The following is a 26921-nucleotide window of genomic DNA, read 5'->3' on the forward strand; positions in this document are numbered from 1 at the left end:
CCTAAAGGTCACTGTCCTGGTCCTGAGGATACCGCAGCGCATGCACAGACTGGGGGTTCCAAAAGGGAGGCTTACAAAGGACAAGGAGACCACGTGAGACAGTCAATCCTTCATTTTTCTCTTCTGCAACACTGGCACTGATAAAGACCCAAGTCAGCGATGGCCGTGGGGAGCGCCCCTGGGCTGCTAAGTCGGAGCAGCACATGGGGCTCTCTCCTGCTGCAGGGCCCTCCCAAGTTACCAAGCCTCAGCTGCCACCACCCCTCTTACACTCCACAGGACCACCACAGGCAGCGGCCCAAGTGCCGGCCCGCTATGACAGCACCCTGGGCTTTGGGGCACTCATGGTGAAGGACGACCAGGGAACCATTCACTCTCTCCAAAAATACACAGTGAATGGCCATTAAGTGCCGGGCATTGTCCTTGGCACTGGGACTATGCTTGGCCCGCCTCAGCCACCACCACTGGCTTCCATCCTTGCCATCAGTCTAAGACTCCCCCTGGAGCCTGTCCTCTGGCAGTGGACTGCCTGCACGAGACAGTCTGGGGAGCCTCTCCCAGAGCCCTCACAGCCCCCTCACCCTCACTGGGGTCTGAGGACTGGGTTCCACGTCTGAGGGACCGAGGGCCACATCCAGGCTCCAGAGTGAGATCTGTATCATCCTACCTCCTTCCTCAGCCCCGCCTGGGGCTGTCCCCTTGGGGATGCTTCTGGAATTCTGTCCTCTAGCCTTCAGCGCCTTGAGGAAATCACTCTTTCACCAGGTTCTACTCCCGAGGGTTGTAAAAACCGCCATTAGTGGCCCCTGCGGCCCCTCCAACATGCCCTCCCATCCCCACCGCGTATCCGCTGCGCCTTGCGCACTAATGCGCCTGATCCTTGGCGCCGGCGGTGGGCGCCAGGGCACCGCGGTGCACGCGCTGGTGCTTGAGCAGGTGCTGCTTCTGGCTGAAGCCACGGCCACACGCGGGGCACAGGTAGGGCCGCTCGCCCGTGTGGTTGCGCCGGTGGCGCGTCAGGTTGGGCTTCTGGCTGAAGCGGCGGCCGCACTCCGGGCACGGGTAGGGCCGCTCACCGGTGTGGATGCGCCGGTGGATGGTGAGCGCCGACCACCACGAGAAGCTCTTGCCGCACTCGTTGCAGATGAACTGGCGAGGCTCGCCCGGCGCGCTCAGGCCGGCCCGCGCCCGGCCCCAAGGCACACCCCCTGGACCCCGGGCCGGCTGGGGGTCCCGCGATGGCTGTGGCGGCGCCGACAGGCCCGAGGACGCTTCGGGCGGCGGCTCGGAGTGTGGTGCCGCGTCCCGCAAGGCGGGCCCGGGGAGCGGCGGCTCGGTGGCAGGGGCGGCGTGTGCGCGCTGGTGGGCCCGCAGCGCGGCGCGGCTCGGGCAGCTCTGGCCGCAGCTGGGGCAGCGCGCCGCCTGGGCGCCGGGCAGGTGCGTGCGCTGGTGCTTGAGCAGGTGCTGCTTCTGGCGGAAGCTGCGGCCACAGTGCGGGCAGGGGTGCGGCCGCTCGCCCGTGTGGTTGCGCAAGTGGCGCGTGAGGTTGGGCTTCTGGCTGAAGCGGCGGCCGCACTCCGGGCACGGGTAGGGCCGCTCGCCCGTGTGGATGCGCTGGTGGATGTTCAGGGACGACCACCACGTGAAGCTCTTGCCGCACTCATTGCAGATGAACTGGCGCTGCTCGCCTGTCCCCGCGGCGGAAGCGATCGCGGCCCGGGCCCCCGCCTGGCGCCACCAGCCCTGGCAGAGCCCCAGCCAGGCCCACTCGGGGCGGCCCCGCGGCGGCCCGGGCCGCAGGCGATAGCCCCGGCGGGCGGCGGCGTCCCGCAGCAACTCCTGCAGCCCCGCGCGGGCGCCCTGGCGGTCCCGGGCGTGCGCGCGCTGGTGGATGCGGAGGCCCACCTGGTGGCGGAAGCAGCGCGCGCACTCGGGGCACGAGTGGGTGGCGGGCCGCGAGTGGGTCTTCTGGTGCTTGAGCAGGTGCTGCTTCTGGCTAAAACGCCTCGCGCACTCGGGGCAGCAGAAGGGCCGCTCCCCCGTGTGGTGCCGCTGGTGGCGTGCCAGGTTGGGCTTCTGGCTGAAGCTCTTGCCACACTTGCTGCACGGGTACGGCTTCTCCCCGGTGTGGGTGCGCTGGTGGATCTTCAGCGACGACCACCAGCTGAACCTCTTCCCGCAGTCCAGGCACACGAAGTGACCCTCGCCGGCAGGAAGAGCCCGGCTTGCCAGCCCCGCGGCCTGCTCAGCGGGAGGGGCCCACCGTGGACCCCCAGTCTCCTCCTGTCCCCCCAAGGCCCGAGGCTTCCCCATGGTCTGGCATGGCGGGAGGCCCCGATGCTGCTGCCGGAAGATGTTTTCTTTATCCTTCTCGGAAAGCACGGCCTGCGGCCCCAGCGTCTGCAGCAACCGCTCCGGCTTCTCCTGCTTGACCTTCATCACCAGCCCATCTCCTGCCAGAGGCAAAGGGAGAAAGGACAGGGAGAGTCATTCACTGCCCCCGGGGCTGGAGGGAAGGAAGTGCCGGGAATGAATGAATGAATGAATGAATGAGAAAATGCGGTCGGAGGAAAGGATGCGGAAGAGAGTGTGGGGGGACGCGCGGGGCCGCGGCAGGAGAGGACGGATGGTAGAAAGGACAGAGAAAGGCTGCTTGGGACGTGCTGAAGGAAAAGTGCCAGAAAGGAAGAGAAGCTGCTGTTCCAAGGCCACACCCCACCCCACCTTTTCCGCCAGGAGGCCCTAAGATGCAGGGAAGGTCTTCCCACCCAGGAACAAGCAGAAAACGGCCATGCTTCAAAGCTTCTCATTCTTTTTCTAAAAGAATCCATGCGCCGCCGGGAGCTTGGTGAGCGAGTGCATGGCCAGTGCCCCCACGGTGGGGTGACCGCGCCCCACTTCACGGCCACGCTCGCTGTGGCAGCAGCCACTGGGCCCAGCGCCTCACCCTCCTCCACCTTGGCTGTTAGGCAACTCCACCTTGCTTCAACAAAACCAGGAACAAGAAAGCAGGTCGGAAAGGTCGGAGCACCCAGAAGAGGTGCTGTCCTGCCCTAACTAAGCCCCGCGCACTTCAGTCTCAGGAGTGCCCCCCACCCACTACCGCGAACCTACCTCTCAAAGCGAGCTCGGTTCTACTGGGGTGTTTTGTCCCCCTTTCTCACCGCCCCACACCGTGACGGGAGAGGCCTGCGACAGGCACAACAGACAGATGGTAGGATTTGTAGGAAGGTTAAAAGCTGCCGAAACTAACGGAGGAGTTAGAAGTCAAGACTACGGCTGGCCTAGATGCCGTGCTGTGGTTGGAGGCCTCGGGGGATCTGGCAGTGTTTTTGTTTTCATTTTTTTAAGCAAGAGAGAGCCCAGCAGTGGAGGGCGGAGGCAGAGGGAGAGGTCGAGAATCTTACACGGGCTCCGCAAAGCAGGATTCAGGGCTCTATCTCACCACTCTGAGATCAGGACCTGGGCCGCAATCAACAATCAGAAGCTTAACCCACAGAGCTACCCAGGGGCCCCATTGTTCCCCCACTCAATCTGGGTGCTGGTTTCACGCACATGTTCTCTTTATATGAATGTATAAAGCTTGTCACCTGTGCACTTTTCCGTGTTGTTTTTCCACAACAAAAAGTTTACATTTAGTAAAAAGTAGGTGAAATGAAACAGTTGGGAACAAAAAGAGAAACTTAATTCTGGTATTCAAAAGACAACAAAATAAACCCAAGGGAGGTAGGAAGAAGAAATTAATAGATAAATGCAGAGACTACAGGGTAAAGGAAACATAGAGATATAAAAAGGATTCTGAAAATCGTAAAATACTAATGCATAAATGTTGTATGAATTTGAAGAATCTGTATAAAATGGATGATTCTGTGAAACCATATAAATTAACAAAACTAACTCAAGAAGAGGGGAGATAAAAGAAAGAAAAGTCCTAAGAGAGAGAGAGAAAAGAAAGTTAACCTTTTACCTCAAAAATGGGTAAGAAGCCCCTTAAGTATAAGAACAGCTTTTACAGGGGCGCCTGGGTGGCTCAGTGGGTTAAAGCCTCTGCCTTCCGCTCAGGTCATGATCTCAGGGTCCTGGGATGGAGCCCCGCATCAGGCTCTCTGTTGGGGAGCCTGCTTCCTCCTCTCTCTCTGCCTGCCTCTCTACCTACTTGTGATGTCTGTCTGTCAAATGAATAAATAAAGTCTTTTAAAAAAAAGAAAAAAGAACAGTTTTTACTAAAACTCCAAGGGAAGCATTAGCCCAAGCTTACAGTGACTGTGGGGGAGGAGGGGGGCCCACAAGCTAGCGCGCGATCCAGTGTCAACAAGACAAGGGCAGAGCAGGCAGGAAATTATAGGTTTAGCTTTGAAAGCAGACACCAAAAACAAACAAGCCAAAACATTGGCAAAGCAAGTTCAGCAGCATTAAAAGAACACCAGATGACCTTGCTGGGCTCTTACCCAGGAAAGCAAAGATGGCTCAATATGTTCATGACATTGACTTTCTAAACAGGAAAAACCTGACACAATCTCAATCCATGTAAAAATGTTGTATGATCAACTCCAACATTTCTGGGGGGAGAGAAGGAAGAAGGGCTGGAGGGAGGAAGAAGTAAGTTCTCAGCAAACCAGGCCTAGGAGGAAACTCTCTTAGGCGGACACAGAACCTAGACTAGAAACCCCAGCAGATATTATAGCCCAAGGGCAAGGGATTAAAAGAAAAATGCCAAAGAGCCATATATACATGGATGTGAAGATTCCCAAAACATGTTAAAACAAACTAAAAAAAACTGGAAAACAACGATCAGTCGTCTGACCCAATTTATGTAAAATAACACGCTGGCTCTCCACGTACAGACACAGGCACACTCGAGACAACCCTCACGGAAGCCCGGCGGTGGGCGCCCTGCAGACGATAGGGCCGATAAAGGGCTAGATGAGAGAAGCCAGGAGGACCCCCACTTTATCTGTGTTGTTTGAGTTTGTATAAGGATATTCAAATATTAGAAGTTTAAAATCTTAATATCTGCATTGTTCAAATTTTTTGAGAATATTCAAATATTAGAATTTTAAAATCTTCAAAATGTTTTAAGAAATAAAAAGAAAACCTCACTTAGAACCTGGCAGGTTCCGGGGCCAAAGAGCCCAGCCACCCCTCCACAGCCTCACTGGCCACCACGAGGACACATTAGAAGATGGGGTGGCCATGGGGATGGGGTGGCAGGGTGGGGGCTCAGAAGTACCTGTGAGGGGCCAGTTTTCCTCCCGACAAAACGACCCCGGGAGGCCTCCCCAGGTGCTTGGTTGTGAGAAATCACTTTAGCAGGAGTCACCATCTGAAGATCAAAGTGGTGATTCAAACTGCACATTGGCAGGAATTGAATACCCAACTGTAATGAGGGTACTTGACTATCAGCGGGTTTTAGATGCCCTGAAATGTTGGCCAGAGAAAGTACTTAACGGGCTAGGTGTCCACACTAGCAGTCAGGTAGTGAACCCAAAATATACTCAGGTAAGCGGGGCATTGCTGTCCCGAAGTGGCAGGCTCCCAATTATGTCCCGGAGCCCCACAAAAGTCACTGCCTTGCTCTGATTAAACCTGACCTTGATGCTCATCATGGTGGCTGGTGGCTGGGAAGGCTCGCCATCTCTAGCCAGAAAGATGGGCCTGGCTGAAAGCCCAGAGAACATTCCTGTCCACTGCCATCAGGCCCAGAGCAGACACAAGTGACTGGGTTGTGTGTGTGTAGGCCCCTCTGACACGTGTGCACAGGGACTTCGGTCCTTAGGGATACCTTCCCTCAGGGCTCAGGTATTAACACAAGGAAAAGAGACCTTGGCCTGCCTGCTGAAGGAGTCCTAAAACATAGGTTTGGCTCCTCTGTCATTATAAAAAGGATAATTTTTTTAAAAAATTATAAATGGTGGGGCACCTGGGTGGCTCAGTGGGTTGAGCCTCTGCCTTCCACTCAGGTCATGATCTCAGGGTTCTGGGATCGAGCCCTGCATTGGGCTCTCTGTTAGCACATAGCCTGCTTCCCCCTCTCTCTCTGCCTACTTGTGATTTCTCTCTCTCTGTCAAATAAATAAATAAAATTTAAAAAAAAAAATTCTAAATGGTTCAGATAAAACACAAAGGTGCTCAATGGGGAGCCACTGCTCAATGGTGACAGTGTCTGGGGCGATGGAAATGTCCTGGAGATTGTGGTGGTGCTTGCACAATCATGTGAAAGTACTTATACCACTGGCTCCTGCACTAAAACTTGGTTTAAATGGTCAATTTCACATTGTGTATATTTCATCACAATAAGAAAACACACATAAAATAAATAGAAATTAAAAGGTGCTTAGGGACGCCTGGGTGGCTCAGCTGGTTGGACGGCTGCCTTCGGCTCAGGTCATGGTCTCAGAGTCCCTGGGATCGAGTCCCGCATCGGGCTCCCAGCTCCATGGGGAGCCTGCTTCTCCCTCTGACCTTCTCCTCGCTCATGCTCTCTCACTGTCTCTCTCTCAAATAAATAAATAAAATATTCTAAAAAATAAATAAAATAAAAGGTGCTTAAAAGAGGTAAGCTCATAATTATCTGAAAAATTTGGCCATCCAGAAAGAGTCCCTCCCTCCCTCTGTAAGGCTGGCTGGCAGGTGCTGGGAGCGGCGGAAGGCCCGGAGCTGGCAAGAACGTGGCTGTGACCCCAGGGGCGCCCAGGACCCCGCTGCCTCCATCCTCTAGGGTCAAAGCCTGTGTTCCTTCACCTCCTCTCTAAGACCCCAGAGCAACTTAGAAGCTGCCAGAGGTGGGGAAGAGGGCCCTGGCTGACCCCATCTCTCATGCCTGAACCAGGAGTCTACTTGTGTTTCCATGGGAAAAGGTTCCTTCTGCCAAAACGTCTGGAACCACCCGCCCTCGGTTTTACTGTAATTATGGTAACATCAGCCTCTCTTGCTCTCTCATACACATACCCTGGGGGTTCCCAAGCTTCAAACTGACATAACAGTGGTGGGGAGCTGGCCTGGGAAGTGGGGTGACTATGCTCCCTGAAGTCCATGTCAGGACCCGGCCCCCAGGATGCGCGGTGTCCATGTCTTGCCCGCCCCCGCCGAGCTGGATGACTCGTTCCTTTGTTACCCTACTGCCCGATGCTTGTCTCCATCTTGGGTTCGTTGTGGTGATTATTCTGGGAAGGCTGGGGCTCTGGGGTCCATGGGACAAGGCCCCTGGAGGGGAGGGGAAGTAAAGAAACCAGAGTCATTGACCCAAGGGGCGGCATTCCCAGGGACGGGCCTGCCCCGCTCCCAGGCCCAGAGCCTTCCGGCAGCAGGGTGCTGCGGGGACCGGCGATGCTGGGGGCTGGGGGGCCTTGTGCCCAGAGCACAGGCCTGTCTGCTCACAGCAGCACCTGCCTGGCAGTTTCCTCCCCATGGCCCATGAACTCAGAGAGACCCCAGGAAGCTTCCATGGACTAAACCGAAGGCACTTTCCTGATCAAAACCCAACAGGGACCGTCTTACTGAGAGGTCTGGTTTTCAGTGTTAGATCAGCGTGACCGCCCACAGTTAGCAAACGCCTCCCTTGCCCTCCTGGCCTGGCTTTCTGCACAGGTGTACGCACACCCTCTGCCTAGCGAGGCCCCATGGCCTCTGGTCATTTTCTTAGCTCCCGAAGTCTGTTTTCTTTGCCTTCTTCGACACGACCTTCTACCTCCTAGTCCCGCTCTGCAATTCAGCAGTGCACAGGCTCCTAGTGAGGGCAGCACCTCACACTCAGGGGGAGGACAGGGGACAGGCCGGGGAAGACGGGCCTGGCAGAGGAGGCCGCAGCGGGATCCCACCTGTCCCTGGACTCCCTTACCTGTGCTCGCACCAGCCAGGCCACACTCCATCGGCAGAGGCCTCCCGGGCACCAGCGCTTGCCTTGCTATCTGTGGGGGAGAAGGGGGCAGAGGAAGGAGAGCTGGCCAGTGGGACAAGGACCAAATGTCCCCCCGCCTCCCCCCCGCCATCTCAGAGAACATTTTCCCTCTTTATCAAGAGCTTCTCTGTCCCCGACCTTGGTCGGAAGTGCGGGGCTTTTGTAAACTTGCACACATACCTGCTAGGCAGGTCAAACAGGCATTATTCCCATTTTAGGAGGACGAAACTGAGGCCAGGGAGGGCCCCTGACATGCCTCGAGTCACAGAGGCAGCGGAATGGTGGTGCCCAGGAGGCCCCAGCTCTTCCAACTCCCAGACCACAGCTTCAGGCCTGCGGGCTCAACATCATCGGGGGAGGGGAGGGTGCGGGGTGTGTGTGTGTGTGTGTGTGTGTGTGACAGATGCGCCCCAGCTAAGCCTGGAGATCTGCCTGAGTGGTCGTGGAGATGCCCGAAAAGGCAGGGCTCTGTCTCTGCCTTCAAGGTCCTTCAAGGTTGCACCGGTCCCTACTGCAAGCAAGATCACACCTAGGCCATCTGGGGGACCCCAGGGAAGAGTTCATCCATCCGGGGCTCACCTTTTTTCCTTGTTTTCATGTTCAAGGTTTTGGACACGTCCTAACTGGCTCATTGTCCCGAACAGGTCAGCTGGGGGGGTCCCAGGCTCTTCCCCAGATCCCTGCCTGGCCCTCGCCTTTCAGTCTCTGCCCCAGTGCCACCTCCTCCGAGTGGCCCTTCCTGTCACAACCCTAACCCCACTTCGTATTCTGGTGCAATGCTTTTCCGCCACCTGACACAGCATGTACTTGTCTGCGTACCCCTGTCATCTCACTGCTGAACGCCCCGGCCTGGGACACAGCCCCCGCCCTGAGGACGCTTCCGGGGGTGGTGTGTGGCCTGACCGCTTGGCCCGCTGACCTGAGCTGGCCTGGGGGGCAGGGGCATCATTTTCTGCACTTGGTGCCGTGGGCTGCCTCTCCTGAGGTTGTTCCACACATCTGGACCCCCTCGTGCCCACACTCGCCAAGGCCCAAGTGAGGATCCGCGGCCCGTGTTGCCGCCAGCCCAGGTGCTCAGCTCCCCCTGCTGCTACCAAGGGGCTCCTCCAGGTCCCTCAGGGCTCTCTGCCCGGCCACCCTGAAGAAAGCCAAGCCATCTGCTCTTGCTCTCCGCCTCAGGCCCTCAGGAAACCCCATCCCAAGGGCATCCCCCCCTTCCCAGGTTCCAACAGCCACTGTGGGGGGGGGTGTGTGTGCAGGGACCCACGCCAGGAGTCTAGGCCCTACCAAGATCAGGGAATCAGGGCAAATATGAATTTTAAAAAGAGAGAAATCGTTTTCCCTGGGGACAAAGGGAAAGAAACTCCGACCCTTTCTTTTAGAGCATTTACTTGAGAAAAGTTGCCATCGTGAATTTCTCTCTGCCCCTTTGAGAGAGGCATGGAAAGCTTTTCAAAAGCTACACAAGCCTCTTGCCAGTTTTAGAACCCAGGCCTCCTTGAAATGTAAACACCAAGGGAGAGGGTGACCCAGTGGCGGGGGGGGGGGGGGGGGGGGGGCGCTGCTGACTTCCATGGGGCAACTTCCGGGCTCCATCTCCCATCATAAGCATAGGAGACCGCACTGCTCCTTGGGAGAAAGGCAGTTAGCAAACACGGCGGCCACCCCGTGGCCAGGTGCGTTGAGGATGCACTTCAGGTCACAAATGGTGCCATCGGGGAGTCCTCTTGCTTGAGGATGAGTTCCGCTCTGTCTGGTGGCAGGCTGTGTCTGGTCTCCTGGGCTGTGTCACTGGGTGGGGGCGCTGGCGGCCGGGGACCTCCTCCTGCTTTCCTAATCTCTTGTGCGCATTTCTATCTGCTTTCCCACTTATTTGATTTAAACAAAAATAAAAAACAAAAAACTTCTCTTTCTCTCCTCCTTTTGTGGGGAGCTTTTCAGAGTTGGCAGGAGATTTTGTTTTCAATTCTATTTCCCCACCAGGGGTCTGCTGTGCACCCCTACTGTGGCTTCTTACAGAGGCTAAAAGCTGCTCCTGGTGCAGAGAAAAAGCAGGCAGGAGAAGAGGGGAGGGAAAGACCCAGCAGGAGGGCACCGATGCCACCTCTTTCAGCCAGGTTACTGTGTGTCCCACACCTTGGGGTGGCCTCTCTCCCACTGGAGATTCGATGTCCTCCTGAAGAGGGTCGAAGGACTGGCGAAGGGGGAGGCTACTTAATTCAGGAAAACTCAGAAGGTCCAGAGGACCGGGGCCACAGTTCACGGTGAGGACAGAGGGTAGGGCCTTGACCTTATTCACAAAACACCCACACAACACAACAAGGGGCCTCTTGAGCCCAATCAGATGGGTCCTACTTGGTCCATTCTGTCCTCCCAGGGGTATTAGTACGACCTGTAAGTCAGCTCCGGTGGCAGGAAGGCTTCAGTTCCCGGTGAGTAATTCACAGCGAGCTACAGAGCAGCTCCCTGTGTCCCTGGGTATTCTGTCCCCAACACACCAGGGCTCAGGGTGGTCCCAGTCAGCACAGGAATGGGAACAGAGGGGAGGGGACCCCCATGGGCCCCAGGAGAAGAAGTAAGAAATGAGAGGGCCGGGGACAGAAGAGGCACAGAGGACAGGAACGGGGGCGGGCCCGCATGTCTTGAGGGCACCTCCCACTGTGTGCTCAGGCGGGATGCCTCTAGAAGACAGGCCAGCAGGTGTCCTACAGGTAAAAACCCCAAGAAAGCTGAACAGAGGGGAGTGTCTACGTGTGGCCACGTGTCTGCAGGTCAGCCAGGCAACCGTTCCTCTTCTGCCTCTGCCCTCTACGCTGTCCTGCAGACCCCTTCTGGCTGCCACTCACCGCCCCCCTGACCCTGGCTCCCCGACATGGCCTGGCACGCAGGCTGCCCAGCAGAACGCCCCCGCCGACACAGAAGGCAACAGGGCCGAGCCGGCTCCCCCGCGGTGCCCACACTGAGTCTCGGAAGGCTGCCTGGCCTCTCATCCCCGTCTCCAGCGACCTCTCCACTCCTGGCCCAGCAAGTTCTATGGAGGGTGGGACACACACAGGGGCTAGGTCTTGGGACAAGGCCCTGGTCACTTCCCCCTTCCCGGCACCTGGCTCTGGGCCTGGGCCTGCCCTCCCCGGTGAGGCTGCAGTTGGGGTGTGAGCCCCCTCTGAGAGGGGCTGGGGGGCGGGCGGGGCAGCTGCTGGCAAACCTCTCCGCGGGCACAAAGGGAGGACTGTGCCCGCAGCAGGTGGTAAGGTCTGGGGACAGGGGAAGGTAACAAAGCGGCTTTGCTCCAGCAGAATCCTGGGGGCAGGGCGGGGAGCAGATGGCAGCTGGGCCGAGGAGAAAGGCCACAGACAGGAGGGGCAGCACAGGGACGCATTCCTGTCCCCCCACACCCTCCCAACCACAGGCCCCTGGAACTTTCCACCAGCTGCGCACGACCTTCACAGCGCAGGCCGCAGGCGGGGCAGGGGAAGCGGATGTCACCTCATGTGTCCTTTGTCACTGGCAGAGCGGGGACTGGCCCCATGCCCCCACCAGGAGCTGAGGCTGGGAGGGGTAGCATCACCCCAAAACACGGCCCACAGGCCCAGCTCACAGGCCCTCCTCAACCACGAGCTCCCACCAGGCCCACACCCAGGTCCTCAACAGCCACCGCTGCACCCCTACCAGCAGCCCCCTTGTCCCCACAGGAAACCTCAGGCGGGGGGTCCTCTGCCCCAAGTGCTCCTTCCACGTCGAGCTGACCGCCTGTGCCACACCAGCGAGGCTGCCGTGCGTCCTGAATGGCTCACCTTTCCATTAGCCACATCTTTCCGGCCCCTCAGCTGGTCTGACCCCATCTTGTCCACAGCGCATGGCCCATCCCCCCGCCTCCCGCCCCCCTCCCCCCAGGCTCTAATCGCTCTAATCTGCCTGGCCCACTCCCGGCTTTCTTTCCTTGGGAGTTCCTGGTTCCCTGCAGGCAGGCCCTGCTTCCCATCTCCTTGCCCTGATCCCACCGCGCTGGCTCACACAGGTCAGATGCCCAGGGACCCAGACTCAAGACTGTGGCTCAGGACAGCATTTGTAACTGGGTGGCCCCACTCAGGCTTGACCCCAGTGGGGGGTACTCTCAGAGTGCTCCCTACGAGCCCAGGTTCTGCTGCTCCTAACCTCACTTACTGAGGGGCATGGGGGACAGCCCTGAGATCTTGATATTGACTTGGCCATGGAAAGAAGGGTGCTCAGCCAAGACCCCCGTTCGGACAGGGAGAGGGTCCCTAGCCACTGTGCACCAAACACTTAGCAGGCATCGCCCATTTCCTCCTTCACAACCAACTCTGGCTGAGGAACCACGGCGCCCAGAGTTAAACCATTTGCCCCAGGTCACACAGCTGGTAAGAAAGAGAGCCAGAACCAAACTGGGGTCAACCTGGCCCCACCAGAGTTCCTTCTTGGGGACCATGTCGCCTCCTAGAAGAAAGTACGGGACTTACCAAACCTTAAACAACCCTTCCCTTGTTTTCTATCCACACTTGATTATTCAAATTTACATAAGTTAACTTTTAAATTCAGATTCTCCATCACTCCTGGCAGCATTTCAAGCGCGCTCAACGGCCTCATGGAGGCCGAGCTCCCGCAAGGACAGCCGAGGACATTCCTAGGTTCCTGAAGCCCCATGGGACGGCACTGAGCTTGACCATGGGCTCCAGGCAGACAGGGGCCTTGCTCCGTTCACAACCACACCCGGCTTTCTTCACTTCACAAATGCTGCATTTTTTTTTTTACAGACTGAAGGTTTGTGGCCAGTCTGCGTGGAGCACGATTTTTCCCGACAGCCTTTGCTCACTTCCTGTCACTGTGTCACATTTTGGTAATTCTCACACTATTCCAAACTTTTTTGTTATTACCATATTTGCTAGGGGGATCTGTGATCAGCGATTATGACCTGCGGAAAGGCCAGATGATGGACAGCATGTTCGGGTAATGAAGTATTTTTTAACGAAGGCATGTACGTTGTCGGTGTATACATACGGCTGTCGCACATGCAGCAGATACTGTATCGTGTAAATAAAACTCGCATGCATCGAGAAACCCAAAATCCACTTGATTCGCTTTAGCGCAGTATCTGCTTTCCTGCAGGGGTCTGGAAACGAACGTGCTATCTCCAAGGTGTATCTGTTGAATGAATGAATGAATGAATGAGTGAGTGAGTGAGTGGAGGAGGGAAGGGAGGGCTCCTCTGGCCCCCGTCCTTGGTCACTGATGACAACCATCTAGGGACAGGGGGATGGCGTTTTCCACTGGGAATCCAACTGCAGTCACTGTCAGTGGTGTTTCAGGTACAGTACGCGGGGATGGGCATCTGAGGAGAAACGGGGGTGAACGCTAAATGCACAGACACATCCGGAAACAATCTTAGCTAACATCTAACACAGCTAAGGAAAGCAAGGTTCAGAGCGGCAAAAACACAAGAGAGGCTCCTACATAAGTAAGGGAAGAGCTGCAAAACTGGATGTAAAGTACAGAGAAGCTGAGACCTTCAGAAACCCACAGACCCGCGTGCAGACCCACAGACACCAGCGCGTGCAGGCACGAGCCACAGGAGCACGACACAAGCGGTGCGCCCGTGAACACGGGAACGTGCATCTGCGCGGGACTCCGCTACGCTCCCAGCTGGCCCCCGCTCCAAGAAAGGGAACTCAGGGAGCCGGAAGCGAGGCAGTATGATCGAGGGACAGTCACCACCTGTTAAGTACCCCAGCTGTTTCGGAATCTTCAGAGGCCCCCAGCACCTACACAGTCACCCCAAACTCTGCTCCCCGATGTGAGCGGGCCTGGCAGGAGGAAGAGGGTGTGTGTGGACTTTCCTGTTGGGACCATCTCAAGACCACACACCCCTCCCTGTGTAGGTCACTGGACCCTCAACAGCCCTGGGAGGCGGGAGTCTGGGCTACATGCATGTGCCTAACAGGGCAGGAGTGGAGGGGGCTGAGTGGACAGTGGTAAGGGAAGTAGGGCTGGAGGCTGCGGGCCCTGAGCGCCAGGCAGGGGGGCTGGACCTGAAGCTCCGGACGCTTCTGCTGGCCTAAGGCTCAAAGTCTCAGCTTCACGGAGGGGAAGGAGGCAGTCTGTCCTCTGTCATGCCCCTGGACATACCAGACCTCCAACCTTCCTCTTGTTGAGGACACACATACCAGTGGCTTTAAAATGTTATCAGAAACACAATGCAGCTGCCACCGGGGCCCCAGGAGACCTGCTTCCCATCTCACATGGCCCCTGGGCCCACAGACAAACAAGCAGGCCCAGAGGCCCTAGCTCAGACCAGGGAAGTGTTGCCGCCACCACCTAGAGAGGCCCGCCTTCTCCCCTCACCCAAGCATGAGCATGCCCAAGGTCCTTCTGGGCCTCCCAAAGGACTCCCCACCCCCTCCAGGGCCTCCACCCCATCTTCCTCTCCCCTCACCTGCCCAGCTCCCCCAGAACGCCTCCGTCTTCTCCGGCTTCCCCCAGATGGCACCCAGCACTGGACCAGGGTCCCGCGCACCTCCCGCTACAGCCCTTCTTCCAAGCCCTGCCCCTTCTGCCTCTTCTGCTCCAGCACCTTTAGACCTCGGTCTCCCAAACACCGTGGCCCTCAGTCCTAGGACAGGGGTCAGAGGAGCGAGTGGAAAGGACGGGCCATCATTCCACAGAAATTCTTAAAATTATTATTTGGAAAATACTAACACATATTCCTTTGGATAGACCTGTGCTCTCAAGCAAGCTGGGAAAACAGTGGGAAACATTCACAAAGTGCAAGACGAATTACTTCTAGGTCACCCCCGCCCTGCCGCCCACATTATAAGAACTGTACCTCAGGGTTGCCCTGGTAAGAACAGCCCAGTTCAATGACCTCAGGCTGCTTTCACCGGCATCAGCTGGGAACCAGGTCCACTGACAGTGGGGGCAGCTGCTGTATCCTGTCGTGCCTGCCCCCCTCCCAGAGGTCCACGACGTAACCCCAGGCCCATCTCCGAGGCACCTCTTTCCAGCACTTCTGCCTCCGCGCGTCCAACATTCACCCTTTGCTACGACTGCCCCGCCTCCCCTCCCTAGCCCTGTACCTGTCCCTCACCAGTGGCCTCCACATCCCCAGCCTCTGCTCCCCCGTCTCCCTTTAGAGGAAAGAGCAGCACGCACACTCCTCAGCCCCAAGGTCCAAGGCTCAAGAGCCCACCAGGGCCTGGGGACCCCTATGACCCGATCTGAAGGCAAGACATGAAACTAACTGCGGACAACACATTGAACAGATGTCACCTTCTCATTCATAAACACTTTCCAACGCCTTAGAGCTTAGAACGGGTAAGGAGTGTCCTGCCCCCCAAACCCCCCGCTTGCCAGATGAGGAAAGCGAAGCCCAGAGGTGATCCCCCTTGCCTCATAAAGAGTCGGACTGAGGTTTCCTTCTGCACACTCGGACCACACTCCTCCCTCCCAGCCATCGCTGCACTAGGAAATCTTGGATTCCTCAGCTTAACCCTCATGCGGGGCAGGGGGCAGGTGCATGGGGTTGGCCCACCAGCACCAAGTTCAGAACTTTGTCCTGGGTACCCCCTGCCTCTCCCGGGGGCACAGTGGTCTTCATCAGGCCTCTCAAATCCACCACCCCCTCTCACTGTCCAGAATACAACTGTCCCAGTGCACACCTGGGGAAGGCTGTACCAGAGCTGTTTTTAATTCCTCCAAGATCTCCCACTGCCCCCACCCCCATCCAGTTCAGGCCTCACTTCTTCTTGCCCATAGACTGTACCAGTTTTTATAGCTTATCTTGCCCCTCCATAATCCATTCATCACCCAGAACTCAAAGCAATTTCCCCCAAATTACAATGAGGCCATGTTACTACTTTGCTCAAAATACTTCCCAGTGGGTCCCCAGCACTTTCAGGTTCAGCTAGAAATTTCTTGGCAAGACCATTTAGAACCCGCCTCTGCTCGCTTCTCCTGCCTCCCAGCTCCCCCTTGTCCCAACATGTGACTCTCTGACCTTGCAGCATCTTGGCTGGCCTGTGACCAGTCTTGGAATACTCTTGCCCAGCTCTCCTCTGGCCAGCCTAGATCAGGGACCGCTCTGAGCAGGAAGCCTTTTTTGGATATGCCAGGCTCAGTTAGGAGCCCTTCTCTGTTTGACCTGTGTACCCACCCAGCCTGATACCACTGTACATGGGATAAAAATAATTTATGTGTCTCCGCAGCAAGACGGTAAACAGCTTAACATGGAGTATTTCTCTCTCCCCAACACCCAGCCCAAGGTCCCATGTGTTGTAAACCATTAACAAAAATTTTAGTAAAGAAACACAATACAGAAATTTAAGTCCAAAACGGATTAGAAGCACAGAATCATGGAACCTTAGAGTTGAAGGGAGACTAATACCCTCTAATCTCTTCATTTTACAGCTGAACCCAGGGACCCCAAAAAGAACCGCCAGCCGTGTAGCCTGGACGTGAGCCGGTCTCAAGGTCCTGGGCTCTGACCACACCCAGCCCCAGGTCTGACTGACCCCGACACACTCCAGGCTCCGCCCTGCCCAAAGGACGGGAGGAGGCAGCATCTCTGTTAGCCTCCCCCTTTAGGAGGAGCCCCCAACTCCCACCCCCACTGAGGTCTTGACTCCTGTGCCCATTCTCCTGGGATGGAGTTCCCCCAACACACGCACACGCACTTCCAATTTCGGTGGTGCTTCCCCCTCATTGTTCGCCCTCGCAATCTTCATGGCCCCTCACTGAATCATTTATTAAGCAGCTACTCTGTGTCACCGTGCGGCGAGCCCTGGGGTTCCTGCCCTCCAAAAGCTCGGTCTCTCCGACACAGCCGACACAGCCCCGAACACAGGGACAGCGCTTGGGCAGAACGCGCCCGAAGGGACCAGGGGTCAAGCCCTCCGCTCACCACCCCGTCCCTCCCGCTCTCACAGGCCCCCTCCTGCTCTCTGCCCGGCCTGCAGCCCCCTCCCACGCACGGCCCGGGCCCCTGTCCCCAGGGGCTGTGTGGGGGTCGGGAAAGTTCGGGGCCGCAGCGCCAGGAGCTCAGGGGACCCCGAGACCCCCCGAGGCCGCCGCCAGCCCGAGGGTGGGTGGAGGCAGCGCGGGAGGAGCGGGCCGGGCGCTGGCCCCACAGCACGGTCCGTCCCTCCGCACGCCCCTCCCGCCCGGATTCGGAGGGACTCGGAGGGAGGGGACGGGAATAAATACCTTGACTTTGTGGTTAAGGTTAACGGGAACTGCCACCCCGGGGCGACTTGGGCACTGGGCTCTCCGGCCCCGCCAGTCCCGGGACAGGCGGGGCGGGCGCCTGCCCCTGATTGGCTAGCGGGCTTAGCCATCCCCGGGGCCGTCCCGCGGTCTGATTGGCCGCGCCGCTCAGATGACCAGCTCGGCCCTATCGGAGAAGCCCGCGGGGCGGCCCCTTTGTTCTCCTGAGCCAATAGCCCTGGTGGGCGGGCTGACCCCGCCGCCCGCGGAGCCTCGCGGGGGCGGGGGCCCGCGCGGCGTTAACGCTTTGGCTGCTGGCGCGCGAGTGGAGTCCAGGGCTCCGAGGGGCGGAGGGGCCGAGGGCGAGGCGGCGTGCTGGTGACCGGACAGCGCCGCGGCACCCCGTACTTCCCCTCGGCCGCGCGCTCCCTCCGGCTCTGGCCCCGCGGACGCGCGCTCAGATGGATCCCGTCGTTCCGCAACTCTCCGTCCGACTCAGGACGCGCCCGCACCGCTCATGGTGCCGGGATCCGGGAGGACAGGACGCACGAAGCCCGCTCTGGCGCTCACACTCGAGTGTGCATGAGACATGGTGGCACTTGGTACACCAGGTGTTAGGGTGAGAAGCTGTTGTACGGATCTCGCGGGACCCGAGAGAAATCGCCGTCCGCACCGCGCGCGGCGCCGGGCACGTCGTGGGCGCCCGATCAATGATCCTGGGGTCTCTATGAGAGAGACACGCCGAGACCTCGTTACACCCACCCCCCTCGCTTTCTTGTCAGGAAACAGCGGTCTGAAGAGGTCACGTTCCTGGGTGGAGTGTCCCAGATTATTTTAAGATAATTTGCTCCTGGAGACCTCCGGAAAAGAGAATTTTCTCTTCTACCCGCACTAATTGGAACCAAATGTTCTTTATGCCAACAAGGGTCCTCACACTGCTCCCTCCAGCCCGCTGGGTCAGCTCCCACTGGCAGTATTCTCTCTGGAGCTGCTGAGAAACTGCCTTTGGGACTGGGGGTTGATAAAGACAAAGCTGGCCTCTCTCTCCCTGAGACATCGACTGTGCAGCTGGTGGGCCTCGTTCTAGTGAATCAGTAGCTGCCTCCTGGGCATTGCCGTGGCCCAGCTATTGTTTGGTTCAGGACAATAGACACTGTCGGACTGAGATTCTGTCCGGTTTGCCACTAACTTTTGTGCAGTTTTTCTGTCTCTGGACTTTGACTTATCTGTAAAAGAGTAATTTCCTAGTTACATACTTACCTTTCCTGACTTTTGCAGGATCCAAACTGGTTCTGTTGTCTATAGAAGTATATGTAAAGTATAAAAGCCTACACAGAGGCCAGATACCACTAGGCCATCAACTTTTTCAAGAATCGGGTCCATCTCTTTATTTTCTAGAATACCTACTGGAGGTTTACCAAAGGCGTGTGGAATTCTGGTGTTCTGGTCCCAGATCTGTCACTGGACATGAGTGAGAAAACCCACTTGTCTTAGGCATGTTTCCTATACAGAGTGAAAGATTTCCTCCAGATTGGCATTTTATGACCAAGGGTGTTTCAAGGACGGAAAGAATGAAGCACATCTGGGATCCGATTTACATTAAGAAAAAAGAAAAGACAGAACGGGCTGGGGAGAGGGGAGAATGGAAGACTTCGGCATTTAAGAAATATATGTCTGCATTATTAAATTTTGACAAGATAATTGACTTCTTGTAATTGTATTTAAAAAGTGGGCGGCGGGGGGGGGGGGGAACTGGACACTTCAGAAGTGTGGCTCCTGTCAGCAGAACTCTGACCCCTCCAGCCTAAGCAGTTCCTCCCTCAAGATTGCTGTCAGCATGTGCCATGCTGAGCAAGGACTTGGGATCCACCAGGTCCTCTGAGGGACCCAGAAAGGACCCATGGACAAGTTCACTCTGTCCCAGCTTGACCAGCCCCCTCAAGGCCACTTCAGTGACTTCCCCTGAACTTTGGACCTCTCCTCACCATCTCTGCCCAAAAGCAGGTGCAGCACAGAATGAATGGACACCCAATGCCAGCTTTCCCCACCCCCAAGCATTTCCTCCAAAGGTCATCTTTCACAGTCAGAAACCCTGGTCAGATTCCTTCGTCCTTATCCTTTTCCCCAACCCCCAAGTACAAACCTTAGATGCCTGAGGACCTGGCTCCTGCTCCCTGCTCATCAGCCCCAGACCTTGACCTACCTGCCTGCCCCCCCCAAAAACATTGCTTTCCTTCCCTTGAATACCTGGGGTCTCTTAAAGAGACATACTGATGTGTGGTTTTCTTGAGTCAATGCTTCTAGTCTCTGAAAGATAATTTGCCATTAACTATAGAGGGTTTTTTTTTTTTTTAAGATTTCTTTATTTGACAGATAGAGATCACAAGTAGGCAGAGAGAGGAGGAAGTAGGCTCCCTGCAGAGCAGAGAGCTCCAAAGGAAGAGGCTTTAACCCACTGAACCACCCAGGCGCCCCACTATAGAGGTTCTTAAGTGGCTCCATGAAGGCATGAAGTAGCTTGAACCAATATGAAACTTGGAAGCTATCTGCTTCCATCCTGCTCGAGCCACTCACCCCCATCTCCCTCCCTCCGCTCATTATTTGTGTACACATATATGTCCAGACTTGGGCCTCCTGGAGGTAAGGACAAGGTTTCATCTTGGTAAACCCCTAGTTGCCATCACAACATCAGGCATGGTAGGCATTTAATAATTATTTCCACCAGAGGTGCCTGGGTGGCTCAGTGGATTGAAGCCTCTGCCTTCGGCTCAGGTCATGATCCCAGAGTCCTGGGATAGAGGCCTGCATCGGGCTCTCTGCTTAGTGGGGAGTCTGCTTCCCTTCCTCTCTCTCCGCCTGCCTCCTGCCTGATTGTGATCTCTGTCAACTAAATAAAATCTTTAAAAAAAAAATTATCTTCACCAAAGCAGCCACATACTCTGTTCACCCAGCAAACACGTAGTGGTGGTCAGGAGCCTAGGGTCCAGGAGTCAAGAGACGCGGGTTTAAATGGCCTCTGGTGATTACCAGTTACACGACCTTGAGCAAATGTTTTTATCTGTAAAAGAGGAGTACCTCCCAATCAGAGATTATGTGAGATCACTTAAGTAAACTTTGCATGGTGTGGCTCCCATAAACCGTGGTGGCTATTATGCATGGTGTGCACAGGCTGGATCTATGCAGAAATCACTAAAACTGGCAGGAAAAGGGCCTACGGATACCTGTCAAGAACAGGCACTCTGATGTGTATGAAACGGTGCAGGGAAGCATCAGCAGGCCAGCCAGGAAGGCACTCTAGGACATTAGGATCAGACCTTTTCCTCCGGATAACTGGCCCCTGCCCAGTCTGACTTGACCCCACAGAAATCTAAGTCCCTGCAGAACTAGCCCCACCCACAGGGTGCACCCAGCCTCCCCTGGGAAAGAACAGGAAGTAAGGTGCAAAGGAGCTCAGGTGGGGGCACTCCTCCCCTGTCGCCCCTCCCCCCATCCCAGAGCAGAGCTCCCTGCTTCTCTTTCAAACTACACAGCTTCCCAGGAGCAAGGAACACTCAGCCACCAGCTCTAAAACCAAATCTTTATTCTCTAGTTTGAAAAGGAGGGTGAGTGGTTGTTCTGTTTCATTCCAGAGAACAGAACAAGGCCCAATAGGTAGAAATTACAGGAAAGTGGATTCCATTCATTATAAGGAAGAATTTCTAACAATTAGAATTATCCTACAATAGAACCAGGGCCTCAGGAGGTGGGGACTCCCTGTCACCTAAGTGTTCAAGCAGAGGCTGGGCATCCATGACCTAGAAATGGGGAAAGGGACGCTCGCCCCTTTCTGCCTGTCCGCCGACCCTCCATGATCAACGGGGCAGTCCTTCCCACTATGTTGAGCTCTGCAACGAGTGGAGGGATTGGGGGTGTTCAGACAGAAGCCTGGACAGGGGGCTGCTGACAGCCAGGAGATGGTCTAAGTGATGGGAGGGTGCTGCGTTGATCTCAGGGAGGGGGAGCAGAGCTGAGCACTAACAGTAGATGGGTCTCTCCGAGCCCCAGTGCCTATGCAGGGGCAGGAGGAAGGGGATGGGGTGGGACAGGTTAGAGCAGCGCGGCCTCACCTCTCTGAGCTGGAAAAGCCCCAGGTGCCGTCTAACAAGGCCAGCAGGTTCTCCCGGGTGTATCCAGCTGGTCCACTTTTCCTCCCAAGAGCTCATTTACTAGGGGACTACGCCACACCTACTTCCAAAAAAAAAAAAAAAAAAAGAGCTGAAGGAACTCATAATAAAAGACAAGGACATTAAGGCGTTTACACCAGAGGGGAAGGGTCTTCCTGGCCCCTGGTGGCCCCTCCAGCAGGAGGGCTCAAAGGGGTAGGTGGAGCTGCTATTGCTACTTTTCCAGGGCATGGGACAGTCAGGACGGAACCGCAGCAAACACCGGCTGGAGGCCGGAGTCCCGTGCTCCGCGAGCCGCTCCTGGTGCCCGGGGCGGGGGTTGGGGGAGGGGGGACGGCTGAACCTCCCTCTCCAGAAGGGCCCAGCTCACTGGCTGCTCTCCCATCCCTTGCCTCCACCAAGGGCAACACAGGCCCCCCCCACCCGCAGCCCAGGCCCACGGCACCACTCTCCCATCAGTGACGCCCAGGGTACTCCCCCACCCCCTCGGCCTCCGCAGCCCTGCCCGCTCAGACGTCATGCTTCTTCTGATGGGCCAGGAGCTTCTCCTCGTCGTCGAAGGTCTGGCCACAGATGGCGCAGCAGAAGGCGCCGTCCCGGATGTGGCTCTTCCGGTGGGTGATGAGGTTGGACTTCTGGCTGAAGCTGCGGTCGCAGTCGGGGCAGGCGTAGGGGCGCTCGCCCGTGTGGATGCGCCGATGGGACACCAGGTTGGACTTCTGGCTGAAGGCCTTGCCGCAGTCCGGGCAGACGTAGGGCTTCTCGCCGGTGTGGATGCGCCGGTGGGCCGCCAGGTAGGGCTTGTGGCGGAAGGCCTTGCCGCAGTCCGGGCAGACGAAGGGCCGCTCGGGGGCGTGGTCGCGCCGGTGGGCCGCCAGGTGGCTGCCCTGGGAGAAGCGGCGCCCGCACTCCTCGCACGCGAAGGGCCGCTCGCCCGAGTGCACCCGGGAGTGCGCCACCAGGTGGGTCTTCTTGCCGAAGTTCTTGCCGCACTCGGCGCAGGCGAAGGGCCGCTCGCCGCTGTGCTGCCGCTGGTGCGCCCGCAGGAAGCGCTCCAGCCGGAAGCTCCGGCCGCAGTCCTCGCAGCTGAACAGGGACGGGGGCGCGGCGGCCGCGGCGGCCGCGGGCGCTCCGGGGCCCTCGGGCGGAGGCTCGGGCGCCCGCTCCCGAGCGGGTTTCGGCGCGGCCTCGGCGGCGGGGGGCTCAGGCGAGGCCTCCAGGGGGCCGGCCGGAAGCTGGGGGCTCCCCGTGCCGGGGACGCCCGGGGCCGACCCTTCGGACCGCTTGTGGATCTTGCTGTGGGACAGCAGGTTGGGTTTGTGGCGGAAGCGACGGCCGCACTCCGTGCACGGGTAGGGCTTCTCGCCGGTGTGGATGCGCCGGTGTGAGGTCAGGTAGGGCTTATTGGTGAAGCGCTTCCCGCATTCCGGGCACTGGTGGGGCCGCTCGCCCGTGTGCACGCGGCGGTGGGCGATCAAGTTGGGCTTGTGCCGAAAGCGCTTGCCGCAGCAGGCGCACTGGAAGGGGCGGTCGACCGCGTCTCCGCCAGGCCGTGGGGCGGTCACGGCCGGGCGGCCCCTAGGCCGGGGCCCCAGAGCCTTGGCCGCTGCCTCCTCCAGGGCCTCGGCTACGTGAACCCGCTTGTGAGCGACTAGCTGGTCCCACTGGGCAAAGCTCCGGCCACAGTTGCCGCATATGAAGGGCCGGGCCTCCGGGGCTGGGGGGTGGCACCTCCGCGCGTGCGCTCGAAGCTGCTTCGGCCGCCAGAAGCGTCTCGCACATTCAGGACACGCGATGGGCCGCTTTGCCGCCGAGTGTGCTCGCAGATGCAGAACAAGGGCCACCCAGCCTCGGAAGCTCTGCCTGCAGAGGTGGCAGGCGAAGCCCAGATCTGGGGTGGCAGCCGCGTGGACCTGGCAGTGCAGGGCCAAGAAGGGCGCGTGTCGGAAGCGACGGCCGCATTCAGGACAGGGCAGCGGCAGCCGGGCCTGGCAGTGCCGGCTGTGAAGCCACAGGGCCACCCAGCCCGGGAAGTGCCTTCGGCAGTGGGCACAGCGATGGGCCCTACTGGGGGCTTGGCCGCCCGACTGGGCCACGGAAGTGCCTTGTAACCTCAGCCCATGGGGCTCCTTCTCCAGGGTCTGGGGCAACTTCTGGGAGGGCCCAGGGACCCTGGGCTGGGCGGGACCCATGGCCAGGGGGCCCTTGCAGCGCTGTTCCAGCATGGGTTCTTCCTCTGCTGAGGGTGGAAAAGCAGTGTCACTCTGGGGATCAACTTACCCTGCCCCGGTTCCTCCCTGGCCAACCCTAGGCCCGAAAGGAGCTCATCCCTCTGAACTCCTACAGCCCTTGAATCTGGACTATTCTGTTTCCTTGTCTGTTCTACATCATTTCAATCCTGCGCTTCTAGATACCATTTCAAGTGCATTTAAGTATTTACTAAGTATTTGCTAACCCTGGAAACTACCAGAAGGGAGGAACTCTGACACTTCTTGGAATCCCCCTCACGCCAGTCACCCAGTGTCTGGCATGGAGTAAACACTCCAGCGTCGGCTGGACAAATATTCCTGCCTTGGGACTCATCAGAAAACGTGGTCGCCTCTCCCAGGTGCTTCCCTGCTGCTCCCCGCTCGTTTCTATTTCCTGCCGCTACATTTGAGCTTCCCAGCAACAGTGAGGCAGGACAAGACACGATGCTCCCAGTCTGACAGATGAAGCAACTCTGAGGCATAAAAAGGAGAGAGGGGGCCTGCCCGAGTGGACACAGTAAACCAAAAGCGGAACCCAGACCAGGGAACAGGCCTTCTAAACTCCCAGTCCAGTGCTCCTGCCTCTGCACCTGGGTTTGTAAAGTTCCCACAGAAAGAAACTCCCACGGCCTTTATCATATTTATCCTCTACTGGGCTCTGATCAAACCACAGGGGAGCCTTCTGGGCCTCTGTGACCTCAGTCGCTCAGGGTGGAAGCGGGAGAGCAGGAGACAGCAGCGCTCCTGGGGAACAGGAGGGGAGTGCTGGATGCTAAGGGTCAGGTCACGGCCTGTCCAGACTGTGCCCACACTCTGCCTGCCTGCCCTCCTCTACCCACACACATGATTAGGACATCGCAAGGAGAGCTCTCCCGAATCCAAGGAACACCCACAGCTGGCTATCCTCGGGGGCCCAGATCCCTGCCTCCCCTCAGGTGGTAGGGATCATTACCAGGGCAAGGCTGTAATCCCCGTCCGCTGCCAGGTCATGCCCCAACCCCACCAGAGGCTGCCCCACATTCCACTCTTCCACGGTGCCCAGGAGCCCAGATTCCTCAAGGAGAGCTTCCTGCAGCCACTGAGGGGTGGGTGGTGCGGAGCCTCCTAATGGACCTTCACTGCCAGCTTACAAGCTCCAGACACCTCCTCAATTCCCTAGCGCCGGACTCCTCTCCAGGAGCTCAGACATGACTCATTCCCCATGGCCAGACTGAGCACAGGGAAGACGCTGGTATGGGAAGGGGGTCCTTCCCCCCTACAGGTGACTTCCTTCCTCCAGGATGAGGAGATCTGAGTACTGGGGCTGTGGAACCATTTAGGAACCCAACAAAGAAGGCCAGACTCTACCCTGGAGACCGTGGAGCTGGAGATGAGGCTTTTTCCAGCCCCTCCTGGGGATGTTCCTGGGGATACTTCTGCGGCTGCAGTGCCGGCTTCGGCCCACACTCTGGTAGCCCCCAGATGTCAGAGAAAACTGCAGCAGTAAAGACACCCCTACCCCCATGGCAGAGCTCAGACCTCTGAGTGCAGAGAGGCCAGCCTTACCTGCGGGGAGGGGAGAGAAAACACGCATGAGGCTCTGAGATCCTCCAGGGCAGTCATTGTGTCCTCGCCAGCCACCACCCCTTCCCCCATCCAAGACCCACACCCTGAGGGGCCCAGTGACCTTAATGGATACTGGATTAATCAATGAATGTGCCCCCTTCACCAAGGAAGTACACGACAGCGTTTGGGGGTCATTTCCTCCACGGGTAAGGTCACAGCATGAATTCTCCATGCTGATGGCCAAAGGCCGGCCGATGGCAGAAACTCTGGAATCCCTGCCGGCTCCCCTTCCCCCACCCTCCTCCCAACAGGAATTCCAGGCCCGGTTCCCAAGGGGCTGCGTAGGGCGAGCTAGTGTGTCCAGGTCTCCGGCACAATCCCCTTGCGCCTGTGGATGGCAAAAGGTCGCCGAGACCCCACACGCCCCTTTTGTTTACGCGCGTGTCCCCCGTCCACGTCCCGGACACACGGCTCCGCGCACTCCGAGTGGGCCCTTTCGGGTCCCCACGCAGAGCGCACCTCGCGGAGCCTGTGCGCAGGTGCGCGGGCTCGCCCCCCCATTCGGTCCAGCACTGCCCCCCCCAACACAGCGCACACACAGTCACGCGCCCGGCAGGTAGGGCCGCCCGCCTCGGGCCCCCGTGGAACCCAGCGCCCTGCCCGGGACGAACCTCTCCGGCGGGGTGCGCGGAGGCGCGTCGCGCGTCCATGAGGCCGGAACGCCGGCGCCGGCGGCCGCGCTCCCCACCCCGCGCGGCGACAGCGGCAGGTTCGAGTTCACAACTGCCAGGCCCGGGCCCAGCCCCCCCGCCGGTTCCCAGCGCCACGTGACTACAGGAGCTGCCGAGGGTCAGTCGCGGGCTGGGGCCGGCGGCCGCGGCCGGAGGGCGGGGCGGGGCGGGCGGCGGGGCCCGTCCCCTCGGCGCCCCCATCCCAGCGCCCTCTCGCGGGCCGGGCCGGGGGCGGCCGCCCGGATCCCGGCTCCGTCGCCATGGCGACCGCAGCCCGGATTTTCCGGGACGGGCCGGGCTCAAGTTTCCCGACCCTTTGTCCCTACGGAGGACGCGCGTCCCTGCGCGACCGCGTGGCCGGACCGCGGTGCCTCGGCTGGGCCCGGCCTCGCTGGCTTCCTCCTGGCGCCCGCCGCCCTGGGGCCACTCGTCCGCGGGTGCGGCCGCCGCCAGGGGCCACTCGTCCGCGGGTGCGGCCGCCGCCGCCGGCCACCTCGACCCCCGGCCGCGCTGCAGCACCGAGTGATGCCCCCGGCGGGGCGCGGCGCGGCCGACGCGAGAGTCCGCCTTCTGGCGTGTTCACTAGCGGAGAAAGGAAAGGCCCGACCGTGTGAACTTGAGAAGAATGTCCCTGTTCCAGGAATCACCGCGAGCAGGTGTTCCCGGCTTCCCGCGGCCGGGGGCGCGGGCCTGGCCCGGGGGCCGCCCTGGCCGCGGGCCCTGTCGCTTGGAACCGCGCGGCCGCGGGGCGGCGAGCGGGGAGGCAGGTGCGAGCCCGCGCCCGTGACTCACCGCCGAGCAGGTGGCCGCGGCTTTGCGCCGAACGCTTCCTGGGTTTTCCGGGCTAGGACGCTGTGATGTACTTTTACACTTTTCTACAAAGTCGATGTTAATCGTGCATTCATTTTTTAAAACACTTAGATCTGTTGCACCAGTTCTATCGGAAATAGAATATAAAAATCTCTCCTACTTTTAGTTCCTGGAGTCATTACATTTCAAATTTGGTATGTCTCCTCCGGTGTTTTTTTCTATACTTATCTATGCATGTGTGACGTAATTGGGATAATGTGTTGCAAAAAAAGGTATTCCGCCCTTTTCACTAACAGTATTGTGAGTTTTCTCC

General features: G+C 58.4%; 2 protein-coding genes across 14 annotated transcripts; both read right to left on the reverse strand.

Annotated features, from left to right (window-relative positions):
• Window positions 1-97: 97 nt before the first annotated feature.
• On the reverse strand, window positions 98-17253 carry ZNF775 (zinc finger protein 775). 6 transcript variants are annotated; one of them, XM_045086391.1, is made up of 4 exons: window positions 17111-17253; window positions 7838-7907; window positions 7115-7203; window positions 98-2453 (listed from the first exon to the last, which is right to left on the reverse strand). In XM_045086391.1, the coding sequence occupies exon 4, from the start codon at window positions 2437-2439 to the stop codon at window positions 865-867; it is 1575 nt and encodes a 524-aa protein (XP_044942326.1). In that variant the 5' UTR covers window positions 2440-2453; window positions 7115-7203; window positions 7838-7907; window positions 17111-17253; the 3' UTR covers window positions 98-864. The 6 variants fall into 6 exon arrangements, with proteins under 6 accessions (XP_044942326.1, XP_044942325.1, XP_044942324.1 ...); XM_045086390.1 differs by lacking the exon at window positions 7115-7203 and adding an exon at window positions 12914-13057 and having other exon boundaries at window positions 17111-17251; XM_045086389.1 differs by lacking the exon at window positions 7115-7203 and having other exon boundaries at window positions 17111-17238.
• A 2896-nt stretch (window positions 17254-20149) lies between these two features.
• Window positions 20150-26792, reverse strand: REPIN1 (replication initiator 1). Of its 8 annotated transcripts, none has more exons than XR_006608495.1 (4): window positions 25739-26788; window positions 24870-24996; window positions 21217-23512; window positions 20150-20168 (listed from the first exon to the last, which is right to left on the reverse strand). XR_006608495.1 is itself a non-coding variant. In XM_045086404.1 (3 exons), exons 1-3 carry the CDS (start codon window positions 25997-25999, stop codon window positions 21783-21785), a joined length of 2115 nt encoding a protein of 704 aa, XP_044942339.1. In that variant the 5' UTR covers window positions 26000-26792; the 3' UTR covers window positions 20674-21782. The 8 variants fall into 8 exon arrangements, 6 of the variants coding, with proteins under 6 accessions (XP_044942339.1, XP_044942338.1, XP_044942341.1 ...); XR_006608494.1 differs by lacking the exon at window positions 20150-20168 and adding an exon at window positions 20674-20994; XM_045086404.1 differs by lacking the exon at window positions 20150-20168 and having other exon boundaries at window positions 20674-23509; window positions 25739-26792.
• Window positions 26793-26921: the final 129 nt, after the last annotated feature.

The sequence above is a fragment of the Mustela putorius genome, unplaced genomic scaffold, assembly GCF_011764305.1.
Source record: "Mustela putorius furo isolate JIRA1106 unplaced genomic scaffold, ASM1176430v1.1 tig00000929_pilon_pilon_pilon, whole genome shotgun sequence".
In the NCBI taxonomy this organism is placed as follows: domain Eukaryota; kingdom Metazoa; phylum Chordata; class Mammalia; order Carnivora; family Mustelidae; genus Mustela; species Mustela putorius.